Source organism: Myodes glareolus, chromosome 3 (assembly GCF_982192425.1).
Source record: "Myodes glareolus chromosome 3, mMyoGla1.1, whole genome shotgun sequence".
In the NCBI taxonomy this organism is placed as follows: Eukaryota; Metazoa; Chordata; class Mammalia; order Rodentia; family Cricetidae; genus Myodes; species Myodes glareolus.
The window spans coordinates 599475-619808 of record NC_142028.1 but is presented as its reverse complement, the minus strand read 5'-3'; the positions used below and the strand labels follow the sequence as shown (position 1 = coordinate 619808).

Sequence of the window (20334 nt, the reverse complement as noted above, 5' to 3'; positions counted from 1 at the left end):
TATTTCTTATAATACAAATGAGGCTACACTGAATATTCAGTAATTTATGTCCATCAAAATTCTACTGATCAACTGATAAATTCTCAATTTTTGTTCTAAACATCAAAGGAATTAAGCAGTAGAAGGATACATATCAATGCACAGGCTTTTTAATAGTATTGTTATTTGAAGCAATTTTTCTCATAATTACAGATTTAAATGCAACAGAGAAGGCTCAGTGGTAAAGGTATGTGTTGTCAAGAGTGAATACCTGAATTCAAACCCCAGAACCTACACAGTGGAGAGAGATGTCATTGCAGCTAATTGTTCGCTGACATCTAAACAAAGACGAAAGCATCTGTGCCTGCGTGCGCACACACACCACACCACACACACACACACACACACACACACACACACACACACACACACACAAAGTACATAAGCACGTACATACATAAGTGACTAAATACATGCATAAATAATAGAAGTTTTTATCTTAAACTTATGTGAGAATCATGCCAAATCAGACTATCGTAACTGAGTTCATTCTGCTGGGACTTTCACAGAACCCAAAAGTTCAGAAAATAATATTTATTGTATTTTTGTTTGTCTACATTGCAACCATGGGAGGCAACATAATGATTGCAGTAACCATCCTCTGCAGTCCTGCACTGCTTGGATCACCTATGTACTTCTTCTTGGCATTTCTGTCCTTCTTGGACGCATGCATTACTTCAGTCATGTCACCAAAGATGATTGCTGACTCCCTCGATGACAGCAAAACCATCTCCTTTGAAGGCTGTATGGCACAGATCTTTGCTCTACACTTCTTTGCTGCAGTAGAAGTGATTGTTCTCTTAGTGATGGCCTATGATCGCTATGTAGCCATTTGTAAGCCCTTACATTATTCTTCCATAATGAACTGGAGGCACTGTGGCACTCTGGTGGGAGTGGCATGGGCTGGGGGATTCTTGCATTCTATCATACAAATAATCTTCATGTTGCAGTTACCCTTTTGTGGGCCTAATGTCATTGATCACTTCATGTGTGACTTGTTCCCATTGCTGGAGTTGTCCTGCACTGACACTTACGTGTATGCCCTGCTAGTGTTTGCTAACAGTGGCTCTATCTGCATCATAATCTTCTCTATGCTGCTCATCTCCTATGGTGTCATTTTGTTCTCTCTAAGAAATCACAATTCTGAAGGGCGATGGAAAGCTCTGTCCACTTGTGGAAGCCATATTGCTGTTGTTGTTACATTCTTTGTTCCATGCATATTTATATATGCACGAAGCACATCTGCATCTTCTTTTGAGAAAAAGGTGGCTGTGTTTGATGTCATCATGACTCCATTGTTCAATCCTATAATTTACACTTTTAGAAATAAAGAAATGAAAAATGCCATTAGGAAAATGTGGAAAAGATGAAAGGTGATCTGACAAAATTGAAAACTTTAAACTTACCTAGGTGGTGGTGGCAATGCCTTTAATCGCAGCATTTGGGAGGCAGAGGCAGGCAAATCTGTGAGCTCAAGGCAAGGCTGATCTACAAATGCTGTTTTGAAAAAAAAAAAGCAAAGCAAAAGAAAACAAAACAAAAATGTTCAAACTTACGAACTTTAACGTATAGAATAAAGAGGTCAATATTTACTTCAAGTTCTTTATGATTTGTTCATTTTACAGAAAGTGGTGACACAATTATATAATAAAAGAATCGATCCTGTAAGCTGAAAACTGTATTTACATTGAAATTAATGTTTGCAATATGAATTGACATTTCAGTTATGGTAGCTTGAATAAAATGTGGCCTGTAAGGGTAGAACAACTGAATATTTGGTCTTCAGTGGTTGCTATGTGCAGAGAATTAGGAGAAATGGAATTGAGGGAGGAAGTAGAACACTGGAGCAGTCTTTTATGTTTCAAAAGACTTGCAATTTCAAGTTAGTTCTCTCTGCTTCACGTTTGTGTTTAAAATATGATCTCAGTTGCAACAGCCACCTGTCACTTATTACCTCTGTTCCTTCGTCATGGACTCTGATCCTCTGGTACCACATGGCCCAAATAATCGCTCACTTCTGAAGGCTGTTTTTGTCATGTTGTTTTATTACAGTAACAGAAAGTAACTAATACATAAGTTTTGTTATTTGAAACTCTACATTAGTAAATTTGCACTTCTGTAACTCAAATGAAATGTTGCATGCAAGTTACCTCTAAAATGCTTACATGTAGCATTATGCTTTTTTAAAAATCTTGTTGAAACTAAAATGTGTTGAAATATGAAAAACCATACGCTGAAATTATGCCCAAGTATAATATGCATTTATGTGACATTCAAATCGTAAAAGGTCAGAATTCAAAAATGCAGAGAAGAGTGCAATCAAGACCCAAAGAGTAAATGTTCTTGTACCATTTGACATAATTTATACAGAAGACCCAATAATATCGAGTTCACAAAATGGTACCTGCTTATTAATGAGTTTCTCTTGGTTCATGTAACTATTGCATTCTAATGAGATATGAGTACAGAGAAGCAACCATGAGCCTTTCTCATTTCAGAATAATCAAAAGCACATTCAAATGTAAATTAGCTGTCAACACCAAATTGAAGATTCTAGTATATTTAGCATAGTTGTCCACATTCACAAAAAGAAAATTAAAAAAACAGAGTCGTCAATTAAAAGTAACTTGCATGTGTATTCCATTTCACTTAATGATTTATTTCCATATTCTTGACTTTGAATATGAAAGTAAAGGACAATTATTTACCAATAATCAACAGTAGAAATAATTTAATTGGATGACTTTTCCTAGTAGTTTCTTTTTGATATCCTTTGCTTTCACAGTTTCTTACTTTCACAGAGTGAATTTAGTTATAAGTATCTTTAGGGATTAGGATGGAATGCCCTCTGCTCAAATACTTTATGAAGTTTGGACTTCAATGCTTGAAACAAAACTATGAAAAGTAACTTCATTCTGGTCACAGTGTAGCAAATAACACAAATTCAGTATATATAAAATTTAAACATCTTTCTATTCTTTCATCTCCAAGTGTTTTTGTTTGTACTGTAATAATGTTTTACAAACAGAAAAGAGCTTATGATACTCAGCAGAGAAATAAATACTCAAATATATTACTCAATTTTAATTCATATAAATTTAGAGGTCAAAATTTTATTATTTTCCTAACATAATGTGTATATTTAGCATTATATTTTATTTTTTATTCATTTTGCTTTGACAGAGTCAATTCATGTAAGTCTTTTTAAATATGAGGATTTCTAACTGCTATTCTAATATCAAATTTGTTTATTATAGCTACTGTATTTATATAAAGAATTTTAAAAAACTCTTTGTCAGTGTTAAAAGTGAATATTTAAATGTATATGACTATATAAAAGAAGGCAAGAAACATACCTTCTAATGTAAATATTGAAATAGTTCAAAAAAGTATTTTGGTAAAGAATAAGCTAGAACTGCATTTCTCAAATCCTTAGAGTTGTCTTATTTCCAAACTCTTTTCTGACCCTGGGTTTCAGCTCATTCTTTGTTCTACACATTATTTTGTCACCGCCTCTGACTATTATTTTTTAACTTTTGACTAAGAGTTTTTATTTCCTTTTATTTCTTATTTTTTAATCTTAGGAAATATGAAACAATCACATTGAATAGCTTTAGCAAATGTATAAAATAAGATTACAATGAAATATTATGTCTGTGGTGGGAAGTAAAACTGTTTTTGAGTAATAAAATTATTTGTTTCAAAAGAAATAAAATGCAATCTGTGGGAATTAGAGTGATAGCTCAGTAACTAAGGGCACATACTTATTGTTCTTTTGAATATCAGAACCCACATGGTGGTTCACAATCTCTGTAACTCCAGTGACAGAAGATCTGAAGGATCATGTATGCACATGGTACATATGTATATACCTAATACATACACACACACACACACACATACACACTCACACACACAGACACACACACACATATAAATATATACAATATAAAAATAAATAAAGTCTAAGGAGAAAATACAATGTGCCAGGTCGCTAATGATGAGAAATATTAAATCAAATTGCAATGAGTTTAATGATAAGAACAGAAAAGTGTGTGTTGTACAAATATTAGTGCAAAATAAAATCAATGTTTGATGTACTTTAAGTCATCCATGAAAATTAAGTAAAAGATATCATTCTAGCCAAAAATCATGAAAAGAAGGTTTGAAATGTAGACATATTTTCAAAGTTAAAGAACACAACTGAAAATAAAAATGAAATGAAATTTATGCCCTGGAAATGCTGAAACATGCATGGGTAGTCTGTATATGGTAGTTCTGGTGAACTTGTCCATATTGGGATTTATGGTCCAGGTTGATAACAACTACTGACCTGATCTCTTCTTCAATAGGGCATCAAATTTCTTTACAGATGTTTGTAAGCCATCGTGAAGTTTTTGGGAAGTGAAATTAGAATCTTTGGAAGAGCAGACAGTGATCTTAACTGTTGAGCCATCTTTCTAGCCCCAAAATATACAATTAGTAAATATAGAAGCATAAAAGCAATTTTAGCATATTAATTTATCACCTCATAAATCAGAGAAATAATTGAATTCAGCCATCATTTGATAAATTAAATACCATACAAATGGATTTTTAGCTTTCTTAATGAAGTTCTCACCTCCTTAAGGGAGTCAGAGACTTACTGAACCATCCGCCTTTCTCTGAAGTTAAAATATCTGTAAAATACTTGCAAAGATATAATATGGTTCCTGTAATATAATAAATATTTACCTTTTAGGGTACACTGAAAATAGTTTTTGACAAGATAAATTATTTGATTTATTTGATCTGTTTTTTTCATGGGGGAAAATTTTCCTTATGTATAGCCCAGGTTGTCCTCAAAATCATCTTGTTTAGCCTTTATGTGTTAAAAATACAGGCATGTGGCTCTAATCAGACATCTATTAATCTCTCACCTAAAGGTCAAAAGGACTTACTATTTACTGGTATGTAAAATGTTGCTGGTGACTATAAGCATTATACAGAGGGAGTACAAGCCGGCAAAATCACTAGGCTGCATCTAATTTGCAAAGCTTTGGAAATCTACCTTTTGAATAGTGTCCATCATTCTGTAAACCTTCTGAATCCATGGTGTCCCTCTCTTTCCATAGTGGAATTCATACCCAAAATACATCAGCAGTGTATTAACTATTGGATATAACATTTGTATGTGCTGTTAAACTGTATGACCTTTCATTTGACCATCTAATCTTGATATTTGGAATATATAGTGGGGGCCTTGAATTCTCACAAGGCCCCAGAAAAAAGGAAATGCTTTACACTCAGGCATCAACAGAAACAAAGCCTCTTTTTGGGAAGCTAGAAATGCCATGCTCTGGATTTTACACTACCTTAGTTTCCCCTTTGATCTAGCACATTAGGTGTTATATCTAGGGCTAAGAGTTTTCATTTCCTTTAATTTAGCTAGTTAGAGTTACAAACTCTAACTAACCACACAAATGTAGTCAACACACAAACTCTCTTTTTTCTTATTCTTCTAATTCTGTACCAATTTAAATCCCCGTACTGATTCTCCTATTATCTACAGAGGAGTTTCAGTCATGATCCCTCTCAGGCAGTAGTAAGATAACTTACACCTACTTTATCCATCTGTTAGCCCTAAGAAATGCATGCTTGGTAATATTGTTATTTACCAGAGAACTGTTAGTTATGTCTGTGTGAGTATATATACTGTAAACATTGTGGAATGGAAAAAAAACAGCAAGGAATATTAAAAGAGGAACATCGAGGAGGAACAATTAAAGGGGAACATCATGAGAGCATTAGAGAGAGCATAGAAATAATAAATGGGAAATGATAAAAAGACTTATGGACTTAATTTGTTTACCCTAAGTTATCTTTCACCAGTTTTTTCCTGCTACAAGAGTCCTTCCGAATCCTAAGAGGCTTAAGGGGGCTAGCACCCCAACATAAACCTCAATAAAATGCCTTTTATCTTTTTTTAACTGTAAGATGTACATTTTTTATAATTTATATATCGAAAATAATTTTGTACAAGCTTTTTAAATACTCACAAGATATGCACAAGCTTGAGCCTCTAACTAATTCATTATGTGGAACCTTCTCTTCTATAAGGAACTATTGACAGGAAATAGCAGCTGGTGGGGTATGTCACTTTCTTCATGGTTATAATCACTCACTCATAAATGGTTCCTGTAAATGACTTCTTGCACAAACTCTGGCAAGAAACTCCGATTAATCTCAGTGAGTCATAGACAAAAATGATGTGAGAGGTAGAAGAACAAGAGGGTGATTTTGGGGGAAGAAAGATTTGAGTGAGAAGGGTAGGGAAAAGAAAGGGAATAATAGTGTGTAAAACTGATTAAAATTATTATGTAAATGTAAGAAACTATCAAACATTAAAAATTTAAAGGCAATAATATCAGATGATCTCTATTGATATTGCTTGAATGTAATCATTTTCAGCTTTATGTATATCATTAAGAGTATTAAAATCAGTTTCCCCTACTCAGAGAGGTCTAAGCATTCCTCAATGAACCCTCCTAAATAGATATGAGTAGAGTGAATTAAAGTTTTTGGAATAGGGCTGGATGGGTAGAGACTGGAAGCAGAGAAAGAAGGGCAAATTGTGACTGGAATGTAAAATAAATCTATTTACAGGGAAGAATATTAACATCCACAAAAACTGAAATGCTAAAGTGTCTGTTGAAACCTGTCTTCATTGGAAAATATTACTCTTATATAGAAAGAGAAAAGTAGGCTCACAATATCAGCATTGTAGGTGCATGGGTATTTTACAGAGAATCTGGTGTCTTATATGATTTTAATGAGATAGGTGCATGACCCAGATGAAACTCAACCATAGGTCTTGTAAGCTAATCACATTTTATCTATAAACAATGTCAATAAATAACGTGGATTCTTTAATAGCCTTTAATAGATTCAATTTAAATAAAGTCAAAGGATAACAAGGTTTGGTTGATAGTTGAGCTGTATTGTCTCTGTGGGCTCTGATGTGTCAAAATTCTTCACAGAGACTACATCTTGCAAGGAATAGTTTCACATATTTTAATGAATATCTTTTTTCAGTGAAGGTTTTATGAAGCATAGTGTGAATGACAAGCATTCTCTACATAAACCTCCAGATTATTTTTTAAAATATCTATTCAGTTAGCCTCTTGAACTGTGTGGCTCTACTTCACCAACATTATGTTTAAGTTGTGATGACATGACTGGAATTTGTCATGTTTGGTAATCTGAATTCTGTTCCAAAAATTTATACAGGAAATCCTCTTACCAACTGAGACATCTGTCAAGTGCATTTTTCTTGCCAGAGTGTGTGTAAGAATTCAATATTTAAGATATTCCATAAACTACTATTTTTCTCTTTAACATTTTCCAGTTGGAATTTTTCATTTTATTATTCATGAAAGTTATAGGATTTATCAAATATGGAATGATGGTGGCCAATAAATACATGTTTTGTTTTTCAGAGAAGACAGTTATCAGCCTTGAATTTATTATTATGTAAAGAACGAAACCACAACAGTAACGTGGGATCCACAGGTGGAGAGAACTTTGTGTCTCCCACCAGAGCTGTGGACTCTCAGAGAGAACAAGATGACACCATTGAATCAAACAACAAGAAAATAATAATGCAGAAAGGTCCACTGCTTGCAAACAACAAAATGACAAAAATATGAGTGCTAGTGTAGGCATCTTCATTGGTGGAAACAAGTCACATAGGAAGTGTCAATGATTTTGGAACCACCAAAGGGGAGTTGCAAAATGAAAAAAAATTGAATGATGGAATGTAAGAATCCCCCTGTCCACACCACTCTCACCAGAATTTCACAAATCCTCCTGTTCAAGATGGAAAAGTGGTGTGGGACAATTGCCTATATTCTGTCAATTATATTTTAAATAAACACTGATTGGCCAATAGCCAGGCATGAATTATAGGCAGGACAGCCAGACAGAAAGTACATGTGAATCAATGAGAATAGGAAAATTCTCAGAAGGAAAAAGCCCATCCTCCACAGTCCTACCAAAACATAGAGAAAGGAAGATGTGACCTGCCCTGCAGAATGTACCCAGGCATGTGGCTAACATATACTAGAATAATGGCAAATATAAGAATTAATATGAAGCCTGAGCTAATGGGCCAATCAGTTTATAACTAATATAGACTTCTATGTGATTTCTTTGGGGCTAAATAACTGTGGGACCTTGTAGGATGACAGGAATAAGGTGGGACAGAAACCCAGAAAACAAATGGCACCCATGTGGACAACTGTGTCCACATAAAATCTGAGAGAGCTTGGGAAGTAATTCTAGACAGAAAATAATAAAGTAAAACATGGCTCCTTGATAGTAGCAATTCTCGGAATATTCTCGGAAATATTCTGGTAGCTAGAGGCAAGCACTCTCATTTAAAAGAGGCTTCCTTACTCAGCTTTAGCTGCAAAACCTTGCAGCTCTTTTGAGAGGTCCTGCCACGAAAACACTTAAATGGTGTTGATAAAAGTTGATTGCATGCTTTTTGATTTTCTGCCATAGCAAGAAAAAAGCTGTGTTATTTTAAAATGCTGGCTTTCTGGGCCATCCTGCCAGCACAACTCTGACTCTATCTGGCAGGAGGTCCTGCTACAGAGTATTTTCCTGTGGTTTGTGAGCAAACTGCTGCAGCTTGCTTGCTGTCAGGGACCTGGAAACACCCTTGAGTTGTGGCAATAAACATGGCTACAGTAGGTACCTCCACCATAAGCCTGAAATTTCAGAAAGCTAAGGAATGGGCTGATCCAGCCATCAAAGCCACAGCTTTAATCCTCTCCATATTGCTTAGCAAATTAAAGACTCATGTAGTCAGAAAAAAGAGAGATATACAGTAAAGAGAGATTCAAAGAGGAAGAAAACTTCTAAATGGTTTACAGTGTGTTAAAAATATATGCTGGCTAAAGGTTAAAGTCCTTAAAGTAAAAAAGAAAGAGAGTAGTTGAGTGTGTTGGCACACACCTTTAATACCAACACTTGGGAGACAGAGTTAAACAGACCTCTGTGGATTCAAGGTGTGGTGACACACACCTTTAATCCTGGCACATAGGAGGCAGAGGCAAGTGAATCTCTATGAGTTCAAAGACACCCTGGTCTACAGAGGGAGTTCCAGGACAGCCAAAGATATACAGAGTACATGTCACAAAAAGCAAAAGTAAAAATAAAAGAAATAGAGGATAAAGTAAAGCCACATAAAGATGGAAAATACACAGAGAATCTGGATACTGTATGTTATTATGCTCTCTTTGAATTGTTTCAATGCTAAAGAAGGAGCAACAGCTGCTAAAAGATATTTGCTTATAAATGCTGCTGAATTAATCCAAGATAGGTATTTTGAAAATATCTTGATTTCAAAATTGAAGTCAAAAGGTATGTTACTTTGGAGAACAGATTTTTCTTTTGTTTCCACAGAAAATTAGAGACTGTGAATTCATTCTGAGTTCAAAAAAATCAGATTTGATCAAGGAAGACCACCTGAGAAATCTCCAGTAAGAACAGATAGCCTGGATGACTGAATTCTACATCCAGAACAGATTTAAGACTGCTGCCTGAGATGCTCAAGACTCAAAAGATACTCCAATCAGGACTTGATCATAATTATAAATTTTCTTTCTATCCCCAAAAGATTATCAGCACTCCCAACCAGCAGGAAGTATCCCGGAAGAAATGCACTAACTATGCGTCTTCTAAAAGAAGAAGAAGAAGAAGAAGAAGAAGAAGAAGAAGAAGAAGAAGAAGAAGAAGAAGAAGAAGAAGAAGAAGAAGAACAACAACAACAACAACAACAACAAGAACAAGAACAAGAAGAACAAGAAGAACAACAAGAAGAAGAAGAACAACAACAACAACAACAAGATGAAGAAGAAGAAGAAGAAGAAGAAGAAGAAGAAGAAGAAGAAGAAGAAGAAGAAGAAGAAGAAGAAGAACAAGAACAAGAAGAACAAGAAGAAGAAGAACAAGAACAAGAAGAGCAAGAAGAACAAGAACAAGAAGAACAAGAACAAGAAATGGTGTGGGGTAATTGTCTATATTCTGTCAATTATATTTTAAATAAACACTGATTGTCCAATAGCCAGGCAGGATGTATAGGCAGGACAACCAGACAGAAAGTAGAGGTGGATCAAGAAGAACTGGAGAATTCTGGGAAGGAAAAAGCCCATTCCTCCACAGTGCTGCCCAGACATAGAGGAAGTAAGATGTGACCTGCCCTGCAGAAAATGGTACCCAGGCATGTGGCTAACATATACTAGAATAATGACAAATACAAGTTATAAGAGTTAATATGAAGCCTGAGCTAATGGTACAATCAGTTTATAACTAATATAGACCTCTGTGTGACTTCTTTGAAGCTAAACGGCTGTGGCACCTGATGAGAGGACAGAAACAGGGCAGAACAGAAAACCACAGTCAACAGAAGAGTAGTGCAAGAACTTGCAAATGGATACATAGCACTCATAGGATGTGGATGTCAAGATAATCACTTCCACTCCAGTAAAGAAGAGGACAGCAAAGACATGCATGATACAGCCATCAAAGATAATGTTTTTACCCTCATAATGAAAATCTAGAGCTATTTTTGGTGTGATAACAGAGGAAGTGCATGCATCCAGGAGGGACAGGAACGTCAAGAAGAAGTATATAGGGGAACCCAGCAGTGCAGGGCCACATATTATGGTATTCAAAATCATCATATCACCCCCAACCATTGCAAAGTAGAAAAACAAAAATATAACAAATAATATTTTCTGAACCTTTAATTCTGTCAAAGACCCTAGGAGTAAGAACTCAGAGAAAAAGCTCTAGTTTTTTATGATTCTCAAATAGACAGTGGAAGGAAAATGTGCATGTAAATCTGCAATAGTGAAAAATTAAAATGTTTCATACAAGATTATACTATTAACACAAACCTTTTGGTGCATTGTTATTTGAAATTGTCTTGATTTATTTTATTACCAATAGAACATTAGAAATATTTTGAGGGTTATATTTGATTATTTCATAGAAATGATATAGAAGAAATTTATCAAACACTTGAAAAACTCACACTTTAAATATTGGGCAAGAACATTTCTAATTTGGTTATAGAATAAAAATAATTTGTCCTCAAATTGTTAAACTCTAATGAGATTTTAGAGTGAGACATTGAAAGACATTTTGAGTTTATATTCTAATTATAAACAAAGACAATAATTTATTACTTATGCCCTCCTTCTATATGAACTGAAGCTCAGATGCACAGGATACACTAACTGATTACAGAACTGCCTTTTCTATCAGCAAAAGAACAGGTAAAATGTAATTTATGATGTACTTTAACTCTACTCTACATTAAAAATTTTATTTCAAAATATGAAGTAAACTAGAACTTCAGAAGAATGAATCTATTCCTAATAAATCATATAGGACTCTGGGAATTATGTAGTATTATACATGACATATCTGTTGAAATAGTTGAAATTTCACTTTCATTTCATCATTTTAAAATGTGTCTTAAACTTCAGAAAAAGTATGCTGTTGTCATGACAACTAAATGAAAGAGTATACAAAAAGCCACAACTCAGAACTCAACCTTCTTATCAATAGTGACAGAGGCTAATACTGCCATTTATACAAAAGCTTAACTGCAGATCATAAGTTTAAAGAAACAAAGGAATCATAACTAGGGATTTTAAGAGACACTGGACTTCTCTTGAGGATCAACAGCCTCAAGTGAGACATTTTTTGATAAATAAGAAGTAAGTGTTTGGGTATCCATACAATAGGCTCCCTCTCCCTATAACGGTACCAGATTCTATTTCCTTGTCTATATGTAAATGATGCATCTTCCTTTAAAGCAAATAAGTAAATGATAGAGAATCAGAAGAGAGTGAATTTGCCACCTACATAGGACAATTGTAGAAAACCATATAACTAAAGAAAAGAAATAATTCACTGGTTAAGATTGACAGTCCGAGTCTTACTTTTTGGACATTTATACAGTGTCACTTCATTTCAGTAAAAAAAAATTAAGAAAATACATGGTTTGAAATTATATGAATCTATTGCAAAATATACTGGTAAGAAATCAACTTGCTAATTTTGAAGAATGATCTAGAGGAACAAATTTGTTAATGTCAAAATTTTACTCATGTTAACATTTCATTACAATGGTAGATGAAATTAGTTCATTGGTAAGCACAGCTGTCTTACAAACTGAAGAAGCATGTATGAATCTCCTAGGTAAATATTCAAACTCCAGAATTCATGGATTCATTTCATAGGCAGTCACAGAACCAAATGTATCTGTATCTTCTGTGTACACAAACAAAATATTTCAGTAAAATCTAATTTTATATGTGAATGTATATATGCATATACATGAACGTATTGAATATTTATTTTTTTGAATATTTATAATCATAGTTAAAATATCTGAGTACAAACTTAAGAGTAAGTACAAAAAACTAAGCATAAATCAGTTTTATTGATTGCTACATACATGATCAGACATAATTGTACATCTTAAAATCTATTGCAAGAAAGTGCATAAATATGTATGTGTGCATGTGTACATATACAACTATATGTAATATAGATGCATATATATGAACATTGGTATAAATTGTTTGTATATATATGTTTATACATATAGATATAATATTAGTGTGTATGTATATATGTAGCCATAAAATAGCCATCATAAAAGTTTTACATAGCATGCTATTAAAAGAGTTAAAAATAAATTTTTATTGTAGTGATATTTCATTTATATTTTAACAAATAAAACTTTCCTGAAGATCAGATAGTAAAATGTACTCTCAGTTCAACCACAGAGATTAGAAAGTTGTGACAAACAACTTTAATACCAGTAAACACAGTAGTTTGCCTAAGAAACTTGGCAGTAAATTTGTACACACCTTAAATCCCAGCACTAGAGAAGAAGATAAGGCAGGAGGAGACATCTCTCAGTCAGTCTCATTCTGAGGATTCCTGGAAGCAGAATTACCATTTTCAGACCTAGGGTGAGGTAAGAGCCAGTGGCTAGCTGCTTTGCTTTTCTGTTTTTTATGTTGAACCCCAATATCTGTCTCTGGGTTTTTATTAATTGTGTTACATTTTGTTATAGCACCTACAAAAATGAATAAAATGCTACTGTTCTGATTATTTTTAAAAATTTGTCCTAAACTGGCCACCTGGAGAGAGAGAGTCTCAGTTGAGAAATTATCTCCAGCATATTGCCATGCAAGCATGTGTAATAAACATTCTCTTGATTAGTGATTGATGTGAGAGCACTCTGCTCACTCAGAGAGGTGCCATCCCCAACGAGTTGGCCATGTGTTGTATTTAGGCAATGGAAAACAAGGCAGTAAGCAGCACCTCTCAGTGGTTTCTGCTTCAGTTTCTGTCTGCACTTTTTGATTGGTTCCCTCAATGATAGGTTCTGTGCTGTAAGATGTAAATAAAACCTTTCTTTCCAAGATTGCTTTTGGTCATAGTGTCTTATCACAGCAACACAATTGAAAGTGATAGACACCTTCAAATTTTAAACGCTATTGCAAACATTAAAGTCATAAAATAGTGTGCATAAATACTGCTTATTGGTTAATGCATTGAGCATTTTTATGTAACCAACATCTAAGTTAAGAAGCAGATGTTAGTGTTCTATAAGAAGCCATCTTTGTTTCTTTTAGGCATTGATATATTCTAAATTTAATCACAAATTTCATTCACAAGATAAGCTGTTTTACATGTTCTTATACATTTCAGACTAAGACTAGCACAAATTATACAGGTTGGAGTCTATCATATTATTATAAAATAGATTATGAGAATATTTCTCATAAGTCTGAGTTGTTTGTTTTATTCTAAGAGAGTCTGTAAGAATCATACCATACAAGTATAATCTATTGCATTATTATATAAGTCTGTAAGAGTCATTCCTTGTGTTTGTGAATGTTCTATTCTTTTCACTAGTGAATACTAAATTGTGATGTAAATCAACACCGTGTAATCTTCCCAATCTCTTGCTGCAAGATATTTCTGTAGTACTCCATTTAAGGTCATTACATATTTTAATATTTTTTCTTGATATATCACTGATATAAAATATGATGTTTTCTTTTTTAATATTTATTTATTTATTATGTATACAATATTCTGTCTGTGTGTGTGTGTCTGCAGACCAGAAGAGGGCACCAGACCTCATTACAGATGGTTGTGAGACACCATGTGGTTGCTGGGAATTGAATTCAGGACCTTTGGAAGAGTAGGCAATGCTCTTAAGCACTGAGCCATCTCTCCAGCCCCAAAATATGATGTTTCTAATTACATTTATTGGATAATAAATAATGAGAAATAAATTCAGAGAAAACTTCTAGAATGATTGAAATAGGAAATTTATGCAGATGCAAACAAGTTAGCATGTCTAGAATTAAAGCAATTGGTTATGGTATATGTTAATGAATACAAACATTGCTAACAATACTATGGGGGTTATAAAAAGCAGAGAACTCTGAAAACAATCACATATGTGAGGAAGATAATAACAAATCAAGCAAAACTGCTTAACTGGAATACCTTATATGATTATGTTAACAAGATTAACACCCAGATAATCACCACTGAAAAAACTTATCAAATAATTGTCTTCTATACATCAGAAATAATTGGTTGTGACATGTAAAGCCTGTGATATTTAAAAAATAATTCAGTTCTGAAATAGCTCAGAAACAAACTTTTGTGTAAAGGCTTCCCAGCAAGAAAAGGAAGTCATTGATAAAGTCCACAGTAACAGTGGACTCACATACAAAAATGCACAGAGTGTAAAGATGAGACCTGAGGACAGTGGAATGTCTCAATAGGTAAAGGAACCAGGTACCAAGTTTAATGATCTCAGCATTTTTTCGGACCCACATAGTGGAAGGAGATGTGTAATTCCAAAAGTTGTCAATAACCTTCATTTGTACACCCTGGCAAGTTAATGTGCTTATGCATACTATAAACAGATAACAAATGGAATAAAGCTATTATTCTAATACAGAATAAAAACATTAAACATATGAAGAGTTAAATATTAATTACTTAGACCCTGCAGATATTAAATTCATTGTAAGAGAGGATTGTATACAATTCAGAGCATTATTGAAAGACAGATGATAAGTGTGAAGTTGGTGTTAACAATGCCACCTTTGTTTTCTCACGAATTAGAAAAATACCTTATGAAGTCAGAATTCATTTAAAAAAAAACCAAATTGCCACGGACTGTCTCAGGGGAGCCACTCAGACCGTGGGAGAACAAGGGTGAAGGCTGCAGGAGAAATCAGGAATCGGCACAGGAGTGACAGTCAGACACACTCTGAGTGAATATGCTGCTGCTGTAATTTTATTTCAGCCAGGCAAAAGCTTTTATACCATTACAATTCAGAAACTTGGCAAAGGCATACATCAGCAAATAAAACAAAAGGAATCAACGTTTCTATTTAACAAGAACAGCAAATTTATGTGTCCATAGTCTATTCTAAATGTCAGTTGCGGGTATTGCTCAAGGACATGTTGAAACTCGTCCCACACCACTGACCTCAACTCTCCTCCCTACCTGACTCTCCATGGTTTCTCCTGATAAGAGCAACTCCTTTATCACCAAGGAATTGTCCTAATGATGACCCCCAATTCCCAGAACTGGCTACTTCCTTCAAGGCTATAATAATGGTAGAGCTCAAAAATGTCCTCAGCAGTCTTGTTCATATCAGCAACTTTTTTGGAATAGTCTGATCTGTTGGCAAGATACAAGAATCACACAGAACAGAAAAACAAAGAAAAGACAGCCATATCAGTGTCAAGGGCAGCAAGTTCGAGTCAGTGCAAATGGCGACTCGGGTGGCATCATGACCACAACTGATTGCCAAGGGACAGCCTGGGGTGACAGCTCCGTGGAGCATAATCCCCAATCCTACGGCAACAGTCCGTCCGGTCAGCATTTCTGCTACACTGGTGTGACAGCCGTGGATGTAACACCAAATAATTTTTTTCCAGTTAAGATTTTATGGCAGTTGGGCAGTTGTGGTGTATACCTTTAATCCCAGCACTTGGGAGGCAAACACAGGCAGATTTCTGTGAGTTTGAGGCCAGCCTGATCTACAAGAGCTAGTTCCAAGACAGGCTCCAAAGGTACAGAGCAACCCTGTCTCGAAAAAACAAACAAACAAACAAAACAACAAAAACAACAAAAAAGATTTTATGACAGTTTCTCAGAAAACTAGGACTCAATCGATGACAAAACCTAGCAATATCACACTTAGCCATATACACAAAGAATGCTCATAATAATGCTAGAAAATGTGGTCAACTATGTTTATAGTATCTTTATTTATAATAACAAGAACATGCAAACAACCTAGATGTCCCTCAAATGAGGAATGAATGAAGAAAATGTGATACATTTATACATTGGTATATTAATCAGCTGTTAAAGACAATGACATGATGAAATTTGAAGGTAAATGGATTGAACTAGAAAAAAAAAGAATAATCCTGAATGAGGTAACCCTGACCCAGAACGACAAACACCATATGTATTCACTCATAAGTGGATATTATCTGTGCAATACACAATAATCTTGCTACAATCCAGAGACCATGAGAGACCATGTAACTAACAGGATTCAAACAGGGGGGATGTTTGGATCTCCCTGAAAAGGGGAAATAGAAGAGAGATTTTGTGAGTGGACTGCATGCAGGTGGGAATGAAAACATAATTGATCAAGTTAGGGGCACAGAAGGGGAGAGTACTGAAAGATACTACTGAAAAGTGAGGGGACTTTTAGGTCAGGTAAATATAGAGTGCAAGGGAATCTCCCAGGACTCTACTCTACCCTAGCTAATGCTCCTAGCAATAGTAGATGTCCAAAGAAAGCTTTTCCCTTTCCTGAAAAGGGAGGGAGGAGGATCAGTTTCAGAGGTCGCAACAGAGAGGAAGGAAGAAATACCTGGGATGAGTGGAGGAAGGAAGAATGCGGCAGGATGTAAAGTTAATTAATTAATATAAGAAAGATTTTTAGCTAATATATAAAATATTGGGCTTCAGAGCTTGTTTGATGACATGTGCTCTCAAGTCTGAAGAACTGTGATTTTGAGAACCCAAGTAATCAAAGAGAATCTGCTCCTTCAAGTTGACACTGATCTTCCATCTCCTGTTATGGCCTGATTTCACCCTACACCAACACTCAAATAAATAAATAAAAATATAAATAAAATTAATGATTTTCACCAGAACATTCACACATGTACACATCTATGTATGTATTCAATTGTAGATTTTATTTTGTCTCTGCAATAATAATTCCTCCATTATCATTTCTCTAGCCCCTCTGTCGTCTCTCTACTTTTTGTGTATTTCACACATACACAGATATACAAATGCATGTTTGTGTCTATACACAGATAAATTTATAGTTAGTATATGATGACAGTGTGTGATATTTTTATTTTCTTCCTTCTATACCTCTAGTTAGCTACTTCTAGAGTCTTCTTTTTCATAATTCTTCTTCTAGTCCAAGTAATTCATTGATAAATTAAATAAATAGATAAATTATATATAAATAGGTTAATACACAGATAGATGGATAAATAGGTTACATTAGAGAGAAAATGTAAAAAATGTAACATTCTTCTTTCTATGTCTGGTTAATTTTGCTTATTATAAATTTTTCAGGTTTTTATAATTATTATTATTATTATTGAAAATTTTTACCTCTTCCCCTCCTCCCATTTCTTTCTCCCTCCCTCCATTACCCCTCCCCCTCCCTTTCCAGTCCAGAGAGCAGTCAGGGTTCCCTACCCTGTGGGAAGTCCAAGGTCCCCAGATCTTTTGTCTGCAAGATTCCTGACCAGCAAGAGGACCTGAGCCTGTACCAGAAGATCCTTCAGAGGGGTGAGTGTGTTTCTGACCCACAGCAGTAGCCCGGGAATGGGAGCACAGACATTCCTCAACCCCCTAAACTTCCGGGTCAGTCTGTAGGGGCTTCTCTCCCCTGCTACTGCCTCTCTCTTCCTATCCCAAACCTGCTTGTGCCCAGGCTCCCCCTCCCTTCTTCCTCCCTTCTTTGGGGCCTTAAGATCCCCCAGCTCAGCCTGTTTGGGCACTGGTACCAGGTGGTGAGTGCAACCGGGCAGGAGTTCCTTTGTTTCAATAGCCTGCCTACAGCAAGTTAGGCCTTTTGTCTGAGAGATACCTGGCCAACAAGGGGACCTGATCCTGTACCAAAGGATCCATCGGAGAGCATTTGAAGGAAGAGATGGGCAGGCGCCAAAGCAAGAATTCCTCCAACAATCTGAAAAGCAACATGAAAACACCAGAACCCAGCGAACTTACAACAGGAGGACTTGAACACCCTAATCCAGAAGAAGTAGAAAAAATTGAAATTATGAAAGTGAGAGTCCCTTAAACAGGAGGTGCTTATTATAATTATAATGAGCTCTAGCCACATTCTTGAAAATAGCATAATTGCATTCTTATTTATGATTATAGTTCTAGATTCATATACAAGACAACTAAAAGTATGTATGTACATGAATTGCACAGAAATTTTCACAGAAATATTGTTCATGACAGTCATAATCTGGTAATACAAATAAAGAATACCTTCATGGGAACGACTATAGAGTAGGATACCTCTTGCTACTAAGTCAGAACAAGTCACCAACAATGTAATGGCATGGCAAACTTCCAAAACATTATGCTGCAAGGTTAAAATAGATGCATAAATTTGTCACTTTTATTCCAGAACAAAGTCCATTTTCTACTTAGCACATATCGTATGGACATTTGTCATATGAACCAAAAAGAAAATTAAGGAGACACTGTGGATTCCCGAAACTCTGATGAAAGATAGCATATTTTATTTTATTTTTCTTTTTTAATTTTCTTTCTTTTTATTTTTTGTCAATTGCTCTTACTTATTTATTTCTTTGTTAAAAATTTCCACCTCCTCCCCACCTCCCATCTCCCTCCCACTCTTCCTTTCTCATCCCCTTCCCTCTCCAGTCCTAAGAGCAGTAAGGGTTCCTGGCCCCGTGGGAAGTCCAAGGTCCTCCCCCTCCATCCAGGTCTAGGAAGATGAACATCCAAAAAGACTAGGCTCCCACAAGACAGCCCATGCAGTAGAATCAAAACCCAGTGCCATTGTCCTTGACTTCTCAGTCAGCCCTCATTGTCCATCACATTCAGAGAGTCTGGTTTGATCACATGCTCCTTCAGTCCCAGTCCAGCTGGCCTTGGTGAACTGGCCACTAGAACAGGCACACTGCCTCAGTTGGTGGACCAACCCCTCATGGTCCTGTCTTCCTTGCTCGTCTTCTCCCTCCTTCTGTCTTTCAACTGGACCTAGGGAGCTCAGTCCAGTGCTCCACTGTGGGTCTCTGTCTCTATCTCCATCCATTGCCAGATGAAGGTTCTATGGTGATATGCAAGATATTCAACAATGTGGCTGTGGGACAAGGCCAGTTAAGGCACCTTCTCCTCGGCTGCCCAAGGAAAAAGCTGGGGACATCTTTTTGGACCTGCGAACACCTTTAGAGTCAAGACTCCTGCCAACCCTAAAATGGCTCCCTTAATTAAGATATCTACTTCTCTGCTCCCATATCCACCCTTCCCCCATCTCAACCATTCCATTCCCCCAAGTTCTCCCCAATCCTCCTCTTCTCCCTTCTCTCTCCCCATCTACCCTTCACTCCACCCCACCCCCACCCCTGTGCTCCCAACTTTTGCCTGGCAATCTTGTCTACTTCCAGTATCCAGGGGGATAACTACATGTTTTTCTTTGGGTTCACTTTCGTATTTAGCTTCTCTAAGATCAAGAATTATAGGCTCAATGTCCTTTATTTATGACTAGAATCCACTTATGAGTGAGTACATACCATATTCCTCTTTTTGGGTCTGGGTTATCTTGCTCAGTAGAGTGCTTAATATTTCCATCCATTTGCATGCAAAGTTCAATATGTCATTGTTTTTTACCACTGAGTAAAACTCTAAAGTGTATATGTTCCATACCTTCTTTATCCATTCTTCTATTGAGGAGCACCTAGGTTGTTTCCAGATTCTGGCTATTACAAATAGTGCTGCTATGAACATAGTAGAACAAATGCATTTGTAGTGTGATTGGGCATCTCTTGGGTATATTCCCAAGAGTGGAATTTCTGGGTCCTAAGGTAAGATGACTCCCAGTTTCCAGAGAAATCGCCACACTGATTTCCAAAGTGGTTGTGCAAGTTTGCATTCCC

General features: G+C 35.7%; 1 protein-coding gene and 1 pseudogene across 1 annotated transcript; one reads left to right on the top strand and one right to left on the bottom strand.

Annotated features, from left to right (window-relative positions):
* The first annotated feature begins 497 nt into the window (after nt 1-497).
* On the top strand, nt 498-1409 carry LOC146895363 (olfactory receptor 4C15-like). Its single transcript, XM_085685939.2, has one exon. It carries the CDS (start codon nt 498-500, stop codon nt 1407-1409), a length of 912 nt encoding a protein of 303 aa, XP_085542065.2.
* A 6138-nt stretch (nt 1410-7547) lies between these two features.
* LOC125399504 (olfactory receptor 4C15-like) lies at nt 7548-15017 on the bottom strand (annotated as a pseudogene).
* Between the last annotated feature and the right edge of the window lie 5317 nt (nt 15018-20334).